The sequence below is a fragment of the Ciconia boyciana genome, chromosome 4 (genome assembly GCF_034638445.1).
Source record: "Ciconia boyciana chromosome 4, ASM3463844v1, whole genome shotgun sequence".
NCBI classification, from domain to species: domain Eukaryota; kingdom Metazoa; phylum Chordata; class Aves; order Ciconiiformes; family Ciconiidae; genus Ciconia; species Ciconia boyciana.
The window spans coordinates 62,530,713-62,548,595 of record NC_132937.1 but is presented as its reverse complement, the minus strand read 5'-3'; the positions used below and the strand labels follow the sequence as shown (position 1 = coordinate 62,548,595).

General features: G+C 40.4%; 1 protein-coding gene across 11 annotated transcripts in view; it reads right to left on the bottom strand.

The window, feature by feature from the left end:
* AOPEP (aminopeptidase O (putative)) overlaps positions 1–17,883 on the bottom strand; it is a 209,848-nt gene that overhangs the window by 78,083 nt on the left and 113,882 nt on the right. For all 11 annotated transcript variants that reach the window (XM_072859722.1, XM_072859731.1, XM_072859719.1 and 8 more), the window contains 2 exons: positions 2,725–2,787; positions 2,008–2,091 (listed from right to left, as the gene is read on the bottom strand). In XM_072859722.1, coding sequence (XP_072715823.1) covers positions 2,008–2,091; positions 2,725–2,787 — 147 coding nt within the window. The remainder of the gene's footprint in view (positions 1–2,007; positions 2,092–2,724; positions 2,788–17,883) is intronic.

Sequence of the window (17,883 nt, the reverse complement as noted above, 5' to 3'; positions counted from 1 at the left end):
AACTCCAAAACCAAATAATACAATAAAGCTCTGCCAGCACCAGGGAAGTCCCTCATCCTTTTTTTCTTCTCTTGTCTCTAACTGTATTGGAAAAGTCACCATTGCAATGACCAAACTTCTAAGGAACACAAAGAATCCCACCCTCAGTGCCTAGTCAACAGTTTCACTACCAAATGTAAGGTTGTTGTTTATGCCTTTTCCTTCCCATGGGCTTAAATACCCTGCTGATGTAGTGCTGTGAACCTGCACTGACTCTCCAAGAATTATTAACACGTATAGATATTAGAAGACAATTGTGTATTATTGTCTTCAATTTTAACTCACATTTCTGCTCACAGACCTTACTCAAGAATTACTGTTTAAAAAAACCCAGTAAGTATATCTTAGCTTTACACATTAGGTTTTGCATTTCTAACACAGTAAGCCTACATGCTGAAGTTCTCTCTCACAAACCTTGGAGCAGTAGGAGGAGAACACACACCCCCCCGCCCCAAAAATGTAATTTTATCAGTACAAAGGGGTTTTGCACTGAGGAAGCTTTCTCCTATAAAAAGAGATGAGGAGGGGTGTAACGCATAAGGTACCTTTAAGCCTACTGTTAAGATGTAGCAGATGTAACTTTGTACCATTTAAAAATTACTTCAAAATGTATGCAGACTGTAGCTTGTACTAGGGCTATTTGTACCATCAATGCATTTTGCTCACAAACTCAGATGGTTATACATTTTTTAACTTAAATTGTTCATCTTAATATAAAATGATTGTAAATACAAATGCTACACATACATGCAAACGCACACTCACATACATAAACAGAAATGGAACTATTTGGTGCAACAGTTGATGCTATCTCTGTATAGATCACTGTCATTCTAAAGTACAACAGAGAACATCTTTCCTAAGTGATGTATTCCAGCTACAAAACAAAAGTAGTTGTGAATTAAAGGATGCTATTTGGTGGTTTTTTAACTCACCATGGAGCTGGTAAGTCACCCACACACAACAATGCACTTTGTAGACATTTATCATATACTGCAATGCCCATACTAAGGCAACACATCCCAGGAGTTGGCAGCCATGCTATCAGCAAGAATTTGGCTACAGAAACAGCAATGATTCATCATGCATTCTAGAAGCACTGTCGAAACAGCAAAACAACACACTGCTATTTTAATCCTTTAAAGGTACCAAGGGTTTAAAAAAAAAATCATAAATTTGTTTGTAAAACCAAAGCAAGCAAAAAACCCATAGTTCTAATAATGCATTTGGAAATGCATCTTTATGCACATTTTTTTTCTTTGGAGGACAGAAAACGGATTACTTAGTAAAAGTGTCAGCTAATTACTTACCTCTCTACGTTGTGATTTAAATGGTCAACTCAACATTATAGAAGAAATGTTTCACAACAGCTAAATCAAAAATCACCAGTTTAAAAATAGTTTAATTTAGGTTGTATTCAGTTTTTAAAATCCTCTGTAGTAATTTTAAAAATAACCATCCAGACATATTTTCATTAATTGAAAATTAATATTGCAAATAGATGATTTTCAAACTCACCCTCTGAATGAAAAGCCAACAGCACAGTCAGAACATTTGTTTCAACATATGTATCACATCTATTATCGTCCCGATATCCACATGAAAACTGTTTCTCTGCTACCAGTATCTGAAAATTTGCAAATAGTGGTGCAGGTCCTGTCAAAAGCTCTCAAGTGCTATTGATTTCTCTGATGAAAGCACTCTTCTCTTTCTTCCTCAGAACGTTCCAGTTAAATACAAATATAGGGAAATTTTGCCTCCCAAATTACAGACATCCAAAAAGATTATTAATTTCTTTCCACGGTAATTACATGGTGACACTGAAACTTTATCAGTAACACCCTTTTACTACCACCTCGTCGAAGAAGGTAAAGAACATCTCTATAGAGTTTAAGAGGGCGCCATCGGAAAGCATTCTGGACGTGCTGCCCTTTGTCCCATTACACCAATGCACATCATGCACCTTACCTTTTGGAAAACGACTTCATCCTGCTTTCTTTTCTTTTTGCCGCTTTTTCGGATCCTCTGGTTTGTCTGAATCCATTTTGCAACCTGGAGTTGAAAACCATAGTGCTTTTTTAGGAAGAAGATGCGACCTGAGTGCAGCTATTCAGCATTAGTAAGAAGCTATAAACAGACTCAAGACAATTTTTTCCATTGCTTCACTGGAAAGAGGAAAAGCACTTTTGCCATCTAGAATGACGTGGTCTTAGGTGATCTGGTTAGTTGCCTGTGCATGGTCAAAGCGTGAGGTGGTGTTCTTCATCTTAAAGCTTTCAGTTTAAGGGTTTTTTGCACAAAGAACGTGTTTGATGCCAGACCAGGTTGCCAAATGGAAAGTTACCATTGCAGCATGCAAAAATCCTGGGGAAAATCTCTGTGCTTTATCCCTTACACCTTCTATTTCAAGTAAGAAATTTATTTCCAGCCACCCACTCGAATGTTGTTCCAGACTACCAACACCAAATTTAGATGGTGAGGTTGTTATTATTAAATAAAGTAATAACATTGGGTTTTTCCCCCTCATGCAGATATTTTTATTCCTAATACGAAAGCAATTATTTTTTTAAAGCAAAAGCGTGGCGGGGGTGGGGAGGGGGTGTCAGGTGGAAAACGGGAGGAGCAGATTTGCAGGGGAAAGAAGCGGGGAGCAAGGTTAACAGCTGCAAAAGCTTTTCTCCTCACCTCGCCGCTCACTTGCTGGACGAGCTGACACTCCTTCCAAGTCTCACCCTCCTCCAGCAAAGGCTACATGGGGGAGAAAGCGCACGTTGAGGCGGGCTCGCCCGCGGAGCATCCCCGATGCGCTCCGCTCCGCTCCCCCGGGACGGGACGGGACGCGCTGCGGGAAGCCCGGTCCGCCCGCCCGCCGCCACCCGCCGGCCCGGCCCCAGCGTCACCCGGAGCCGGAGCCGCGCCCGCCCCGTCCCGTCCCGTCCCGTCCCGCCGTTCCCGGCCTCGGTGGCCGCACACCGCAGCCCTCGGTAGGAAATGAAACACCTCGGCGGGGTTCCCCGCCCCCGTGCTCCGGCCCCCGGAGCCCCGCGGAGAGGAGGAGCCTGCCTTAAAGACGTAAGGGCCGGCCGGCTCCGGGGCGGCCCCGCCGGGGGCTCCGCGCCTCCCCCGGTCCTGCCCGGCCGGAGCGCCGCGCCTGAAATAGCGCCAGCGGAGCCTCTCCTGGCAGCTCCGGCGGCGGGCACAGGCGGCAGGCGCGGCGCGGCTTTCCGCGCCCCGGAGGAGAGGAGAGGAGAGGAGAGGAGCGGAGCCCGGCCCGGCCCGGCCCAGCCGCGGCGGACCCGCCGCCGGTGCTGCCGCCGAGCCGCGCTCCCTCCGACCCCCTGGCCGAAGGGACGGCCCCTCCTCACCTCTGCACGCGCGCTCGCCACGGGCTTACAGCGTAATTTTGAGAGACGGTGTCCCGTTAAGTCCCGTGCTCTGAAAGACGCTTTCCTATTAACCTTCCTATACAGACCCTCTGTCACGGGTCTTTACAGACAGAGGAATGGGCTAACGGGCCTAGTTCAAGAGAGAAAGTATCACCATTAAGTGCTTCAAGTTTTACCCCGTACTTGTTTGATATCTAAAGAATACAACTGTTAAACTACCTTGGAGGGTCTGAAATGCATCTTAAAAGCAAGAACCAAGCAGCTCTTTATTCGTATTACAGCACAGCAAGCCCTTTACTGAAGCCTCAGTGAAATGCTTTATGCAACAGGAGACTGCAAGCAGGTGATTAAATTTAGGCGTGGGACTTCAACAGATGTTTCTGCGCCCTTTGATGAGGATATTCAAACTCCACCGTGACAGCAGAGACCCAAATAATGTCAGCCATGCAAAATCTGAATACTAGAAATTCTTAAGTTAGGATTTTATTAAGTGCTTTGTGTTTAGCATTTAAAATGAGAGACAATAAAGGATAGACTGCGTCACACTTGGTATTGTTAAAAGGATGCTAGTAAGGTATTGTTAGTATTTTAAAAATAATGTATAGTCTGTGCTATATATGACAATTCCTTGAAAGCTTCAAAAGAAAACCTGTGCTCCTGTAAAAGAATTAAGGCTCATTAAAGCATGTGTTTGAGCAAACCCTCCCATATATAGAATTACATGGACTTTGCAAACAGATTTAAGTAAGTAAAGTTAGGTCCAATTAATGCATACTAAACTTTGACAGTATCCCTTTAACTTTATCACTTAAAAAAAGAAAAAACCTCTCTCCTACCCTTTTTGTTTTACTGCCACAACATCCTTCTTTCAAGATCAAAAGCTTTAGATCAAAGCCAAGATCAAACTCAATGCTTTAAATAGAAGCAACTTCACTATGAAGCATTACACAAAGAAGAACTTTTTAATAGAGATATCACAGTTGAAAATCTTACTATAGATTTTTATTTCACACTCATAACAGGTCTACTTAAAACCTGTATCAACAGCGTATTTTTATTTTGTAAAGCCACAACAGATTTTCTACTAAATGGTAATTTTGAAAGCTCCTATAAATTGACTCTTGAACTGTGTACATTTGAATGAAGAAAGAAGAACAGAGCGTAGTTCAAAGAGAACAAAAAAATTACCTTAATGGCAAACACAAATTAATGCGACTACCTAAACAATATTCCCTTGGATCAGTTAACAGATTAGATTGTGCATTCGCACAGAAGAAGTTATGGGAAAGACTGGGTCATAGAAACAATGAAACAGATTTATACTTTAAATCCTTTAAAGAATTGCACTTCCTCTCCTGTCAAATGTTTGGAGAAAACTAGGGAAAAAGAGTTAAATGAGACATTGATTTTCAGACCTGCAGACCCTGAGGCTGATTTGGGATGAAAATCCCTGAGCACACAAACACACTGTGTGTTAAAACTCAGAGGTAGCTCCTGTTTTCCTGTTAGTAGCTGCACAGCACTGAAGGAAACTCAACAGAAATTGTTACCGACTTTTTATAATGGTAATGTACCTTGTGGAGCCAACACCTGGGGTTCCCTGGTGCTGGCTGCTGTGCACATCATAACTTGAACACTCGTCTACTGTAAGACGATTGCACTGCAGCATAAGATAAGAGCCAACATGCCCATATAGCCAGCCTGCAGAGGAAAGAAAGCAGTGAAAGAAAGAGGGTGGACCTAACAGGCTGTGGTCACAGCACACCGGCTGTGCAGTCAACTGTTCACCCTACTTACTGATCCTTCAATAAGATTTAGCTCACAACCAGACTAGGAAATTTTGCTGTGAAAATTGGGAGCAGGAGAGAGAGCAGGGAAGAGAGAGAGGGGGAAGAGGAAAAGAGGAGGGGAGAAGGGGAAGGGAGGGAGGGGAGAAAAGATGTTTTTAAGAACATTTGGTCTCTTACTGTATTACTCCATACTCCCAAAGGAAGGAGCGAGCTTACACTACATAAGAGGGTGCTGGCACACCCAACTTAAAGGGAGAATGACTGCATCACCCTCCATCAAGAGTCCTGTTTGCTGTCCACGTAACACTGACTGTCATACTTGAATCCCCTCACAACAGAAATTAAGAGATTAGTCCATCCTCCAAGTCCTTCTTTACTTGGGAAGACTTTCTTTCAGAGACTGCTAATGGAGCTGTCCTGTGTAAACACGTAGATTGTGAAGAAGCATTTATTCATGTCAAAGCATGCTAGGATCCTTCATTCTTGCAGCAGCAGGATTAAGTATAACTGAATTTTGAAATAGGGGGGAGGAGGTAGCACTTTCTACCAATCGGGTGAAGACAGGCCCAATATCCCGGTAAATAACTTAGGCAATGATTTACACCAGCTATTCTTCAAGTCAGACCAGATCCCAAGCGTACAATGAACTTTCAGGATTGTACATAGCCTAGAAAACAATAGGATATTTGTGCAATGGACAACTGTTTCATTTTAAATTGAAACGGAAACTGGTTTTAAATTGTTCAGGCTATGACAGCTACTAATGATATTTCATAACTCAATGAAAAATTATAATAATGCACTTTTCCTTTGCACAGGTTGTCTGTAACTTCAGCTGGTCTGTGCTACTCTAATGCTAAAACATTCAGTATCGATAAACTAAGAAGATTGTTTTATCTAAGGTGAACATTGAATCAGCCCGTTTTGTTGGCTTGCCAGCAGTCCTCAGATACTCGAAGGCAAAAAGAAAAAATTGAAAACGGAGGAATAAAAATATTTACTGTAAATGAATTTCAGAAGAGCTTCTGCAAAGCAGAGGAAGTTGATAACTAATGCAGTCGAGTCATTTCCCAGCCTCTCATTCTAGAGATTTTATTTTCCTCTCAATTACTGAATTTTACACCATGTGTACACACCCACATTTATATATTCAGATCTATGTGGACACCAGCAAGCACACAGAAAAGTCTAAAGATTTTACCATCATGTCATGTTTTCTCCTAGAAGATGTAGCTACCTTCACCAGTCTACAAATTGCAATTTTGTACCTTTCTACGCCTTCCCATGTAACATAAAACAAAAAATGGACTCCCCCCTAGTTTCATTCTATGGTACTAGAATGATACTGTCTACTTTTTAAGGCTGATGCCATCACCTCTGTGATATCTGTAAAGGATAATTTAAAGGACCTATGATAAAATGCAAGATACATAACTGTTTTCCTACCACACACAAGATTTATACCAAAAAAAGGACACTATCTTAAGTTGGAAAATTAACTTACTTGGAAACTGAGAATACGATTTGCCCCCAGAACAGTCTGTGTGACCTGAAAACTGCTTCAGCAGAAGAGACCTGGCTTCCAATCTTTTGTAAAAAGATTCAGAAAATGAAAATACAGAAAAGTATTTTATCCAGTAGCTCACAAGGTGATTACTAATGGCTCGAAACATTTGACTGTAGTCCCCAAAGGCAACAATTGCAAGGATTTTAAAACACTGCTATTATCAGAATTTTGCAGAGAGCCTAGGGAGGCAATGGGCTACAACTGGAAATGACAAGATGGCTGGTGCATCTGCATTGCAAGAAGCAGTATATCAGCAGCAGATCAAAATTACTGAAAAAGAAATCCAGCCCAGAATGTGCTCTGTAAGAACAGCAAGTCCTCCAACTGATTTTGTGCAGTGTTCATGGGGACAGCTTTATTCACTGAAACAGAAAATCAAGTTGTTCTGACATTATCTGTATTTTAGGAAAGATGGTCATTTATATTGCTACCATAAATCCAAATGTTCTAATTCCTCCAAGAGTCTCTGTGGTGGTGTAAACACGCTCTTTTCAGATCAGCATGCTGTGTCTGATATTCTTCAGTGTAACACCCCTACAGAGACATTATGTTCAAGTCAAACTTGCCCTTCCTGAAAATATCTCTACCTCTAAGAGACAAAAGCCTGTTGAAACAATAATTTTGAGGATGTACTTTCAGTACACTGCAACATGAATTTCAAATACTGTGGCAGGAATATTTTTTTCAAAGGGGTAATGCAAATACATCCTTCATATCCACATTAGCAACCCTGCCCTGTGGATAAAGTTCCTAGGTAAAGATGAATCACTGTACCCACCTATTTAGTTCAAGATGAGATTCGTAATCTGATAAAGTATCTCTGACCACATGACCACAGGATCTCTAAATAATATGCTTATTACTTATTACTAAATAATAGCATGTAACATATAATGATATATAATTTATGTATCATATTGCATTATATTATCTATATTATAACCATATTTTTAGCGTATGCTAAAATGCTCTTTTTTTTTCTCTCCTGATTTCACTAGGTGCTCTCACTACTATACAGGTTCCTCTCTGGAACAACTGGAAAAGTAGATTATTGGTTTTATATTTAGGCTTTTCTGCTTGAGAAGTATTCCCATGTGCTGCAAACTTTCAACACAGTCCAGACTGCAAATTACAGCACCTTCCTCTACAAGTAGCAAGATAATATTTAAGAGATCACAGAATCATAGAATCATTTAGGTTGGAAAAGACCTTTAAGGTCATCAAGTCCAACCGTAAACCTAACACTGCCAAGTCCACCACTAAACCATGTCCCTAAGCACCACATCTACACATCTTTTAAATATCTCCAGGGATGGTGACTCAACCACTTCCCTGGGCAGCCTGTTCCAATGCTTGACAACCCTTTTGGTGAATATAAAGATGTAACACTTTTTAATACAATCATGTATGGAAATGTATGCACCCTCAGTAAGTTTGCAGATGACACCAAGTTGTGCGGGAGTGTTGATCTGCTTGAGGGGAGGAAGGCTCTATAGAGGGATCTGGACGGGCTGGATCGATGGGCCGAGGTCAATTGTATGAGGTTTAACAAGGCGAAGTGCAAGGTCCTGCACTTGGGCCACAACAACCCCATGCAACGCTACAGGCTTGGGGAAGAGTGGCTGGAAAGCTGCCCAGAGAAGGACCTGGGGGTGTTGGTTGACAGCCGCCTGAATATGAGCCAGCAGCGTGCCCAGGTGGCCAAGAAAGCCAATGGCATCCTGGCTTGTATCAAAAATAGCATGGCCAGCAGGACTAGGGAAGTGATCGTGCCCCTGTACTCAGCACTGGTGAGGCCGCACCTCGAATACTGTGCTCAGTTTTGGGCCCCTCACTACAAGAGACATATTGAGGTGCTGGCGCGTGTCCAGAGAAGGGCAACGAAGCTGGTGAAGGGTCTGGAGCACAAGTCTGATGAGGAGCAACTGAGGGAACTGGGGTTGTTTAGCCTGGAGAAAAGGAGGCTCAGGGGAGACCTTATCGCTCTCTACAACTGCCTGAAAGGAGGTTGTAGAGAGGTGGGGGTCGGTCTCTTCTCCCAGGTAACAAGTGATAGGACGAGAGGAGATGGCCTCAAGTTGCACCAGGGGAGGTTTAGACTGGATATTAGGAAATTTTACTTCACTGAAAGGGTTATCAAGCATTGGAACAGGGAAGTGGTTGAGTCACCATCCCTGGAGGTATTTAAAAGATGTTTGGATGAGGTGCTTATGGACATGGTGTAGTGGTGGTCTTGGTAGTGTTAGGTTTACGGTTGGACTCGATGATCTTAAAGGTCTTTTGCAGCCTATACGATTCTGTGATTCTGTGATTCTGTGAAATAAGACCTCAGATTTCAGGTTGGCCCTGCAGTTTGTCAATTTAAAAGTAATTTGAATTCAGGCATTTTGAACCCAGAGGACAAAGGCTAGGGCTCAAGTTCTTTGACATAAGAGAATCCTCTATAAAATTCACTTTGGCTCCATCCAAAACCAAGATCTTGGTAGGTAGTGGATAGTTGCTGGCTGGCCAAACTACATAGGACTTTGAAAGCCCTTTGTTGTGTTTTGTTTTTAAATTACAGAGAAAAACAAAGAAAAACATTCCTGAACATGGATACTGGACAGTCCTTCACCGCTGATGTGACAAGCAGTATTTTTCTTCCTTTTCCAGTACAAAGAAACTCAAAGAAAATGAGGCAGACTATTTCTTAAAGAAATAAAATATATCTTTCAGAGGTACTGACCTCTGAGTCTTACTGATCCCTTGAAGCAATCAAAAATCCTTCCAACAGCTCTAGTAAAGAAACATATTCAAGGCAAAAGTCCATTAGCCCTCTGGCCATGAAATACTATTAGCCCATATGCTAAGCATAATATCCGTAAGCTGAATCATGACCTTTACTGTTCATTTTTGTATTGACCAATAGCTTTGTCAGCCAATAGACTTTTCAAACCTATCTTCCTCCAGACATCTTCATTTCAGCATTTAAATTACACTGTGGGCTGAGAAGGGAGTAGACCGAAGAGTTAAAGCATTCTGGAAAAACATCCATTTCTTATGGAGATGGAATGAGTTTTAGAAGAATCACTTATTTCGTCCATGATTAAACAGAAGGTGACCATCATGTACATCTTCAGTCTGACTATGAAGTGCTGCTAAATGAAAAGAGGATGACTGAAGGTAATATAAACTGGGAAGGATCTTGACATTGCTTATATCAACTTTTGTGGAAGACAGCGAATTGATGGAGATGGAACGAAGACCATTACACAAATTTTGTTACCATCTGCTCTCAGAAGTACTTCAGTACTCAGTGTTTTTGCAGAATGTCTGAAAAAAGCACTGGGCTCAAAAGCAAGAGCTTCCATCCCCAGCTCTGGCCAGCTGGGAACACAACGGCAGGATCTGAATCCCCAGAATCACTTTCACTTTCTGACTGGACCACTGCAGGTCAGTTTTTTGGGTCAGCATTACAGAGGGCTACGTGGACTTCAGATACATGGTATGTGTTTATACACATGCATGAAATAAATCTTCCCCAAATACTTATTCCTTCCAATCACAAAGATGTCTTTCTAAAAGCCTAGAAAACAGGGAAATTTTCCAGGAAGTAAAACGTGTGTTTCTTTTAAGACCCCTAGACCACTGGGGAGGGAAGGTGGCAACTTGTTCCTGTCATAAAATTTTTACCTCAGCTTCATGCCCAACTCTCTATCCTCCTGCACTAAAAAGATCTCAAATATTCTCTCCTAAAGTAGCATTTGACTTCTCATTATTTGACTTCTCATAGCCTGTGTCCAATGCACTAAAACTACTTACAAGGGACTCCAAACTGGAGAGATTTCAGCCATTTCAAAGGCTACTCTTTCCTTATTAATATAGAAAAACTGTTTTCTTTCAAGGTAGCAAAAAAAGTATTTTAAACCTCTATGGATTGTTTCCATTGGGTAAAGAAAACAATGGGCAGGCTAAAAATTAATTGGTTGCTAACTTCTGTGCTTTTCTTAGGATGTTTTTACAAGCAATGGATTAAAATAAATGTTTATCGCTATGCAAACCCAGCTGTGTCCTTATTAGGCAAGTCTCAGTTCAACATTTCTGTGTAAAAGAGGACCTGTCCTCCCTCTCTTTGCTATGTTTCCACCCCCTGCGCATGTAGGTGGGAGAGTGGGAGCTTGGGAATGTGAACTTGATCCAGCATTGATCAGCCAGGCAGCAAACTGTTATTGTTCTTTAGATACCAAACATAACTCCTTTCTAGTAGGGATAAGCTCAGTCATTCTGCACATAACACAGCTTTTGTGTTCAGCAATGCAATTAATAGGAAAAGGGAACCAGAACGACTGCTTGAGAATCTCTTTTAAGTTTAATAAATAAGGAGATTCTAATGAACAAACATGTGGAATCCAGTCCACAATTATTTCAGAAATGGAACATTTCTTCAAATGCACTTCAACTTCTTGAACAAGCTATTACTCATGCAGATTTACTACACTACTACTACTGTATGTCTGAGCTGGACACATACAATACTGAAAGGTAGCCTGAAAAAAAACAGACATTTGTGAAAATCTGGCTTTTCACTGGAGAGGCAAGCCAATGTTTTAGCAGGTCATTAAACTAAATCCAGTGAAGTATCCTCCTCAGCCTTAATGCAGACTCACAGTCCTAGGTGAGAATCTCAAAAGCATTTTTTTCTGAATTATTCAATTAATGGCTAATGTAAGACTCCTAAAACTCTGTTTTAAACCTCACTTTTAGAAATTAGAACAACAAAGGCACTGAAATTTTAGGGCCAGTACTTCCAAATCTAGCATTTAAAAATGAACATCTACATTCAACCTAGACACCAAGTTACTCAGCACTATGTGGCTGTCTAAACTGACTCGGCATTTTTTCCAATTTTAGAATGTTATCACACAATAATTTGTAACAATGCTATTCTGATCTTGACTGTCTGTGTTTTTCTCCTAAAATCAGTAATCACATGCAATGCAGAAGAAACTTACCCCAAACCCTCCAAAACTATAACAATACTAAGTCATGCCTGAACTTGAAGACCTCTGAAATAAATTTGGGTCCTTACTGACATTTAATGATATATCATTTTATATAAGTGATTTTCTTGAATTTTTGAACTATTCAACAAACAAAAATATACCACTGTTGTGTCTTGTTTAGCAGTATCTTAAGTACAATTTATTGGAACAGTTAAATAAATTACAAGACTGTTTTATGCCAATAACCTTTAGATCAACACAGGACCTATTTAAATAATAACAGACATTACAACTTATTTGATAGTTTGCCCCAAACAAAATATCAAATTCCCTGTATACTTTGGTCTATCTAGAAAGACTTTCAGATGGGTAGTCTTTATCTAAAACCTTTTCAAAGAGTTAACAACACAGAAAGTCTGTCTGTGCAATCTGTCTTTTTTTCTGTTCATGATTCATCCGGCATTTATGCACGCTACAGTACTATACACGTTGCTTGATTACATTTTTATATTTTCCAAAATCCCATCTTCTCTTCTAAGAAAATGGGATGCAATGTTGACAGTACAAGTGCTAATTTTGGAAAAAACACAGCACTAATAATTCCTATTCAAAAACTTTGTTCTTATTGTGCTTGCTATCATTAGAGAATCCACTAATCAATTTATATTGTTGACCTATGCTCATTTAAATTTTTAAGGACTTTAGAAAGATCTTTTCATCTTCCAGTCTGCAAGCTTGCTAATATCAAAACAATACCATTTTTCTTGAGGGGAAGCGCCTATTCTTCAAAGTATGCTTTCCACATACAAGAATAAGTACATATCTTAAAGTAGCAGTTACTCATCCTTCAGATTATTTCTCAAATGTCAACTCATTAGAATTAAACTACCAATCAGTTATATTCTCTGCATTGATGTTAAAATACACACAAAAGTCTCCACGTTCAGATAAAAAAAAATGAAAGGGCAAGTAGCAAACTTGAGTATTTAAGCAGCAGCATGTTATTCTTGTGACTAATACTTAATAACCAACTTTGAAATTAATCTAACAGTCACTGTTGAACTTTATTAAATAAGTAAGAAAATTATACCTCTTCATAGCCCCTTCCCAATGTTTTCCCCAAATCACAAGCTTGAATGAGATTTTCTACTTAACAGGTCATTCTCACTGCCAGTGCCTACAGATTTACTGTATCTCAACAAACAATAAGGATTTCAGTTGTTTACTGTCTCAGTGTTGCCGTCCACCAATATGCAGTTATTATGTACATCCAGACAGAAAAACTGCAAGATAAGGCATGAGTAGCAATGACAAGAAATATCAAGTGTTAACAAACCAAAGCCTTAAGTTACACTCTGATCCAATAAGAGTGATTCTTCTGCTGAAAAATTTTCTTCTACCCTCTGTAAAACTTGGGTGAACAACTGCTAAAGATAATTCAGAAGTTTAGTAAGAGAATTCTTTTAAAAAATATTTGAATGTGGTTAGTTTGTTAGTAATTGACCATAACTGCCACCCTGGGATGCATTCTCTTCTAGAGCGACCTTCATCTGTATTTTTGTCTTAGTAAAAGGAAACAGGAAATCTATAAAGCTTGTAACTGGGGCAAAAGCCAGGAACCTTCTTAACAACAAACTGTTTTATCAGAAATCATATTGAGTACTTGAGCTCCTGCTGTAACATCCTCCTAAAATTTATGAAACCACAGAAATATGTTACTTGCATTGTTTTAGAAGACTTTACAAATTATATTTCAGTTCCAATTTTTCAGTAGTGTTGCTATGAGTTTCCTTTCCAATGCATTTCTTCATGTAGGACAATCCAAGAGCCAGTCATATACAAACTAAACCAGAAATGCTATAAACAAATGAGTATTCACCACTGGAAGATATCTTTTGACTGTGTATTTCCAGAAATGTAGATGATTTACAAATAACATTAGTAGATATAGCTTAAACTACTGCTTTACCACAGTAACAAGAAGCAGTGCAGAGAGGAAAAAATACGATTTTTTTTTTAAATGGCAAAATGCTTCATATTGTAACAGGAGGCTGTACTCCAGTGTTCATTCAGAAGTAGAAAGCATGGAGTAGTATTCTCACAATACACACGATACTGTACATACTCTGAAACACCTGTTGGCAGTACCTACTTTAATCAGGAAATACTGTTTAAGGTAGAACAGTGGATAAGAATTAAGCTTTAACAGGAGGATAAAGTAGCAAAAGGGACTAGGAGAAGGATACAGCACTGCTATCACCTCTTGCCATTTTTTCATAATTTTGAGGGGATGTTCGGTGTGTTTATCCTAGTGCCTGCAGCTATGTGATCACATAAGACTTGTACATTACTCTGAAGGATCTGTTGGAAACTAAAAATCATGAAGGAGCAGGCCAACTACTCTCCCCCCCACCCTTTTAACTCAAGAATGAATCTGGAGAAGATCGTTTTCATCAGACAAGGTATCAAATGAAATACATACCCAACGAACACTCAACATAGCAAGTTTAACAGTAAATAATAATACGTTATGAAACAATGGAGTTTCAGAGGGAAAAGAAAAGGTGGTGAAACTGGAATGAGTTAAAAAAATACATGTAGGAGTTTATGAGATGCAGAAACTAGCTAATGTTTATTGGTCTACTCCTCAGTTAAACACTGTACAATGCAGTTCAAAATGGGGAAAGATTTTAAGCATATGTTTAAAAGGTTAATTATCTAGGGTAGAATAAGAAATTCAGGTAAGAGTAAGTGGGCAATATAACACAAAGACAAGTCTGTGCAGAACTGAGAAAATGTTCCTCAAGAAGCATATGTGCTTTTAGTCTTAAACTCTAAACATTACATAGACTGAAAGACACAATAGAAACTGTACTTAAGAGAAGAAATCATCATCAGCAGGAATGAAGTGGACTTAAGTGATTTCATAGGTGTTTTCCAGCTCTAAATGCTGTTTTGTTCTTCTGATTCTACTCCTTGCCAGCTTAACTCACTGACTAAAGTTACTAGGGTTAAGTCATTACTACTTGCACATGATGAAAAATTGCTATAATCCCCTGGTAAGTCACTTCTGAGACAGAAGTACATGCTGAAGTTTGCTTGATTTGATAAAAAGTATTTTCAACAATGCAATATGCTTCACCTTATTTAACACCACCACGATGCGTTCCCAGAAGAAAATCCTCATGAAAGCTTGTATTTCAGAAATGCTTGCTTTTCATCTCTTATGTTCCTTATTGTTTTGTGTGTGAGAAAACCTTCCTGCGCAGCAAGCGTGAAGACAACCACTGTGCCGTGGCACTCTTCCATGTAAGAAAGAATGGGCCAGGCATTACCACACACCCTTTTTTATATAATTAACCTTTATATAATTTAACCTTTCTAATGCTTTAGAAAATACCAAATTTGGAAGTGTAACTTGGCATGCAGAATTATTTTTCCATGGCAACAGGCCAGATTCTGTTTTTATTTATCAGTATGACTCAAGTTAAGTTATTCTTGATTACTGCTGGTATATACACAAGCCTGGAAACTGGCCCAATATTTAGAAAAGACCAAATGACTTTTCCAAGAGTGAAATGGTAATAGAAATTGACAAATATTAAAGTTTCAATAGTTATAAGTTCCAAGTATAAAGGGGTATATATATGCGGTTCCCTGGACAGAGTTGGAGACAGGATTTGGGATGGCAAATGTAACAAAGCACAGGTAAAGGAGTACAGGATCTTCAGTTAGGCAGATACCATGACATACAACTGTAAAGAATACAAAATGCTAATTTGTCTACTGGAAGGAAGATGGTAGGTAATGTTGCTTCAGCAGTCTGGGGAGTGGAAAGTATTTACCCTCACCCATCTTTTGCACAAGTACCCTCCCAGTGTCCTTAAGCTAGACACTGTTGTGAAGGTAGTGAACTGAGGGGTGGGCTAACAAGTCTGTTTTTAGGTGACCATGTTGTTATCAAATTTTAGAGAGTACCAATTGTGTACAGGCGACAGATTTGGATATAAAAAGATTTGGATAGATTTTGGATATTCCCCCCAGGGCTCTGTGTTGGGGCCAGTCCTGTTTAATATCTTTATCAATGATCTGGATGAAGGGATTGAGTGCACCCTCAGTAAGTTTGCAAATGACACCAAGTTGTGCAGGAGTGTTGATCTGCTTGAGGGCAGGAAGGCTCTGCAGAGGGACCTGGACAGGCTGGATCGATGGGCCGAGGTCAATTGTATGAGGTTTAACAAGGCGAAGTGCAAGGTCCTGCACTTGGGCCACAACAACCCCATGCAACGCTACAGGCTTGGGGAAGAGTGGCTGGAAAGCTGCCCAGCAGAGAAGGACCTGGGAGTGTTGGTTGACAGCCGCCTGAATACGAGCCAGCAGTGTGCCCAGGTGGCCAAGAAAGCCAATGGCATCCTGGCTTGTATCAAAACTAGTGCGGCCAGCAGGAGGAGGGGAGTGATCATGCCCCTGTACTCGGCACTGGTGAGGCCGCACCTCGAATACTGTGTTCAGTTTTGGGCCCCTCACTACAAGAGAGACATGGAGGTGCTGGAGCATGTCCAGAGAAGGGCAACGAAGCTGGTGAAGGGTCTGGAGCACAAGTCTGATGAGGAGCGGCTGAGGGAACTGGGGTTGTTTAGCCTGGAGAAAAGGAAGCTGGGGGGAGACCTTATTGCTCTCTACAACTACCTGAAAGGAGGTTGTAGAGAGGTGGGGGTCGGTCTCTTCTCCCAGGTCACAAGTGATAGGACAAGAGGAAATGGCCTCAAGTTGCACCAGGGGAGGTTTAGACTGGGTATTAGGAAATTTTACTTCACTGAAAGGGTTGTCCAGCATTGGAACAGGCTGCCCAAGGAAGTGGTTGAGTTGCCATCCCTGGAGGTATTTAAAAGATGTTTGGATGAGGTGCTTATGGTCATGGTGTGGCGGTGGTGTTGGTAGTGTTAGGTTTACAGTTGGACTCGATGATCTTAAAGGTCTTTTCCAACTTATACGATTCTGTGATTCTGTGATAACCACGGCAGAAAATTCTTAAAAACACCTTGGTAGCTAATGCTGTAAATGAACCACAAGTGGTGAATTTTCTTTATAGTCAATGCATGACGTGAATTTCCTGAGCAAAACCCACCAAAACATAGAAATAAAAGATGGCACGGAAACAACCACAGCCACTATAAAATAGAAAAATGCTCATATGGGAGAGAGATAAAGGAACCATGTTCTGACTTGACTTTCAGAATGTACAGCATGATGCATATTTTCCCATCCCATTACAGAGGATAGTCTCTTCAGTAAGGAAGTTTCCCCTCCAAATGTAGTGAAGTCTTAGATAGTATTTGTAAATTTAAAATGTTTGAATTCTCAATCAAGTTATTTCTCATAGGTATCTACTAAACCACTAAGAAATGCATTTTGTGCCTCGAAGAGTAGGTGCTGCAGGATTAAGAGTGACTTTAACTATTATGCTAAAGGACTCTATAGTGCAGTCAGCAAAATAAGGGTGATAAGCAGCTGCTTTTCAGTTGCTGCAGTACTCAAGAAAGGTAGGCAACTGTACCTCATAGTGCTCATGCTGCCTGGCTCAGCCGTATGACTTCGCCCAAAGGAGCTGACAGAAACGTTCCTCTACACACACCCTAGCCCACTCACCTGGCAACCCATATGAGAAAGAATAAATCAGTTCTGTGGCGTTCCTGGGCTGCTATTTATGATGCAGGTAGTTCACCTGCATGTAAGAAGGTGGTCTATGTGTCTTCACAGAGATCCATCATGTTAGCCAAGTTAATAGTTTGCTGAAATAAAGGTCATCTAAATACTTTTTAAGGGCGTTTCAGTATCAGCTCCTGTACAGCACATGAGTAGATTTATAGTTCTGTAGTCAGTAAATGCTGTCATATTTAGATTATAGATACTAACATATACAGAGCTACCAAGCAACCTCTACAGTCTTGATTTCAGGAATAAGATCTCCCCAAATGATTTAATCAAGCATAAAGGAAAAAAGGTTTCCTATTCACTAAATGACAACAACTCCAGTTCTTTCAATAAAGTGGAAACTAGTTCCCACAGGTGCCTGAGAAGTGCTGAAGGTAACAAGGGTACATCATCAAAAAGGTTAC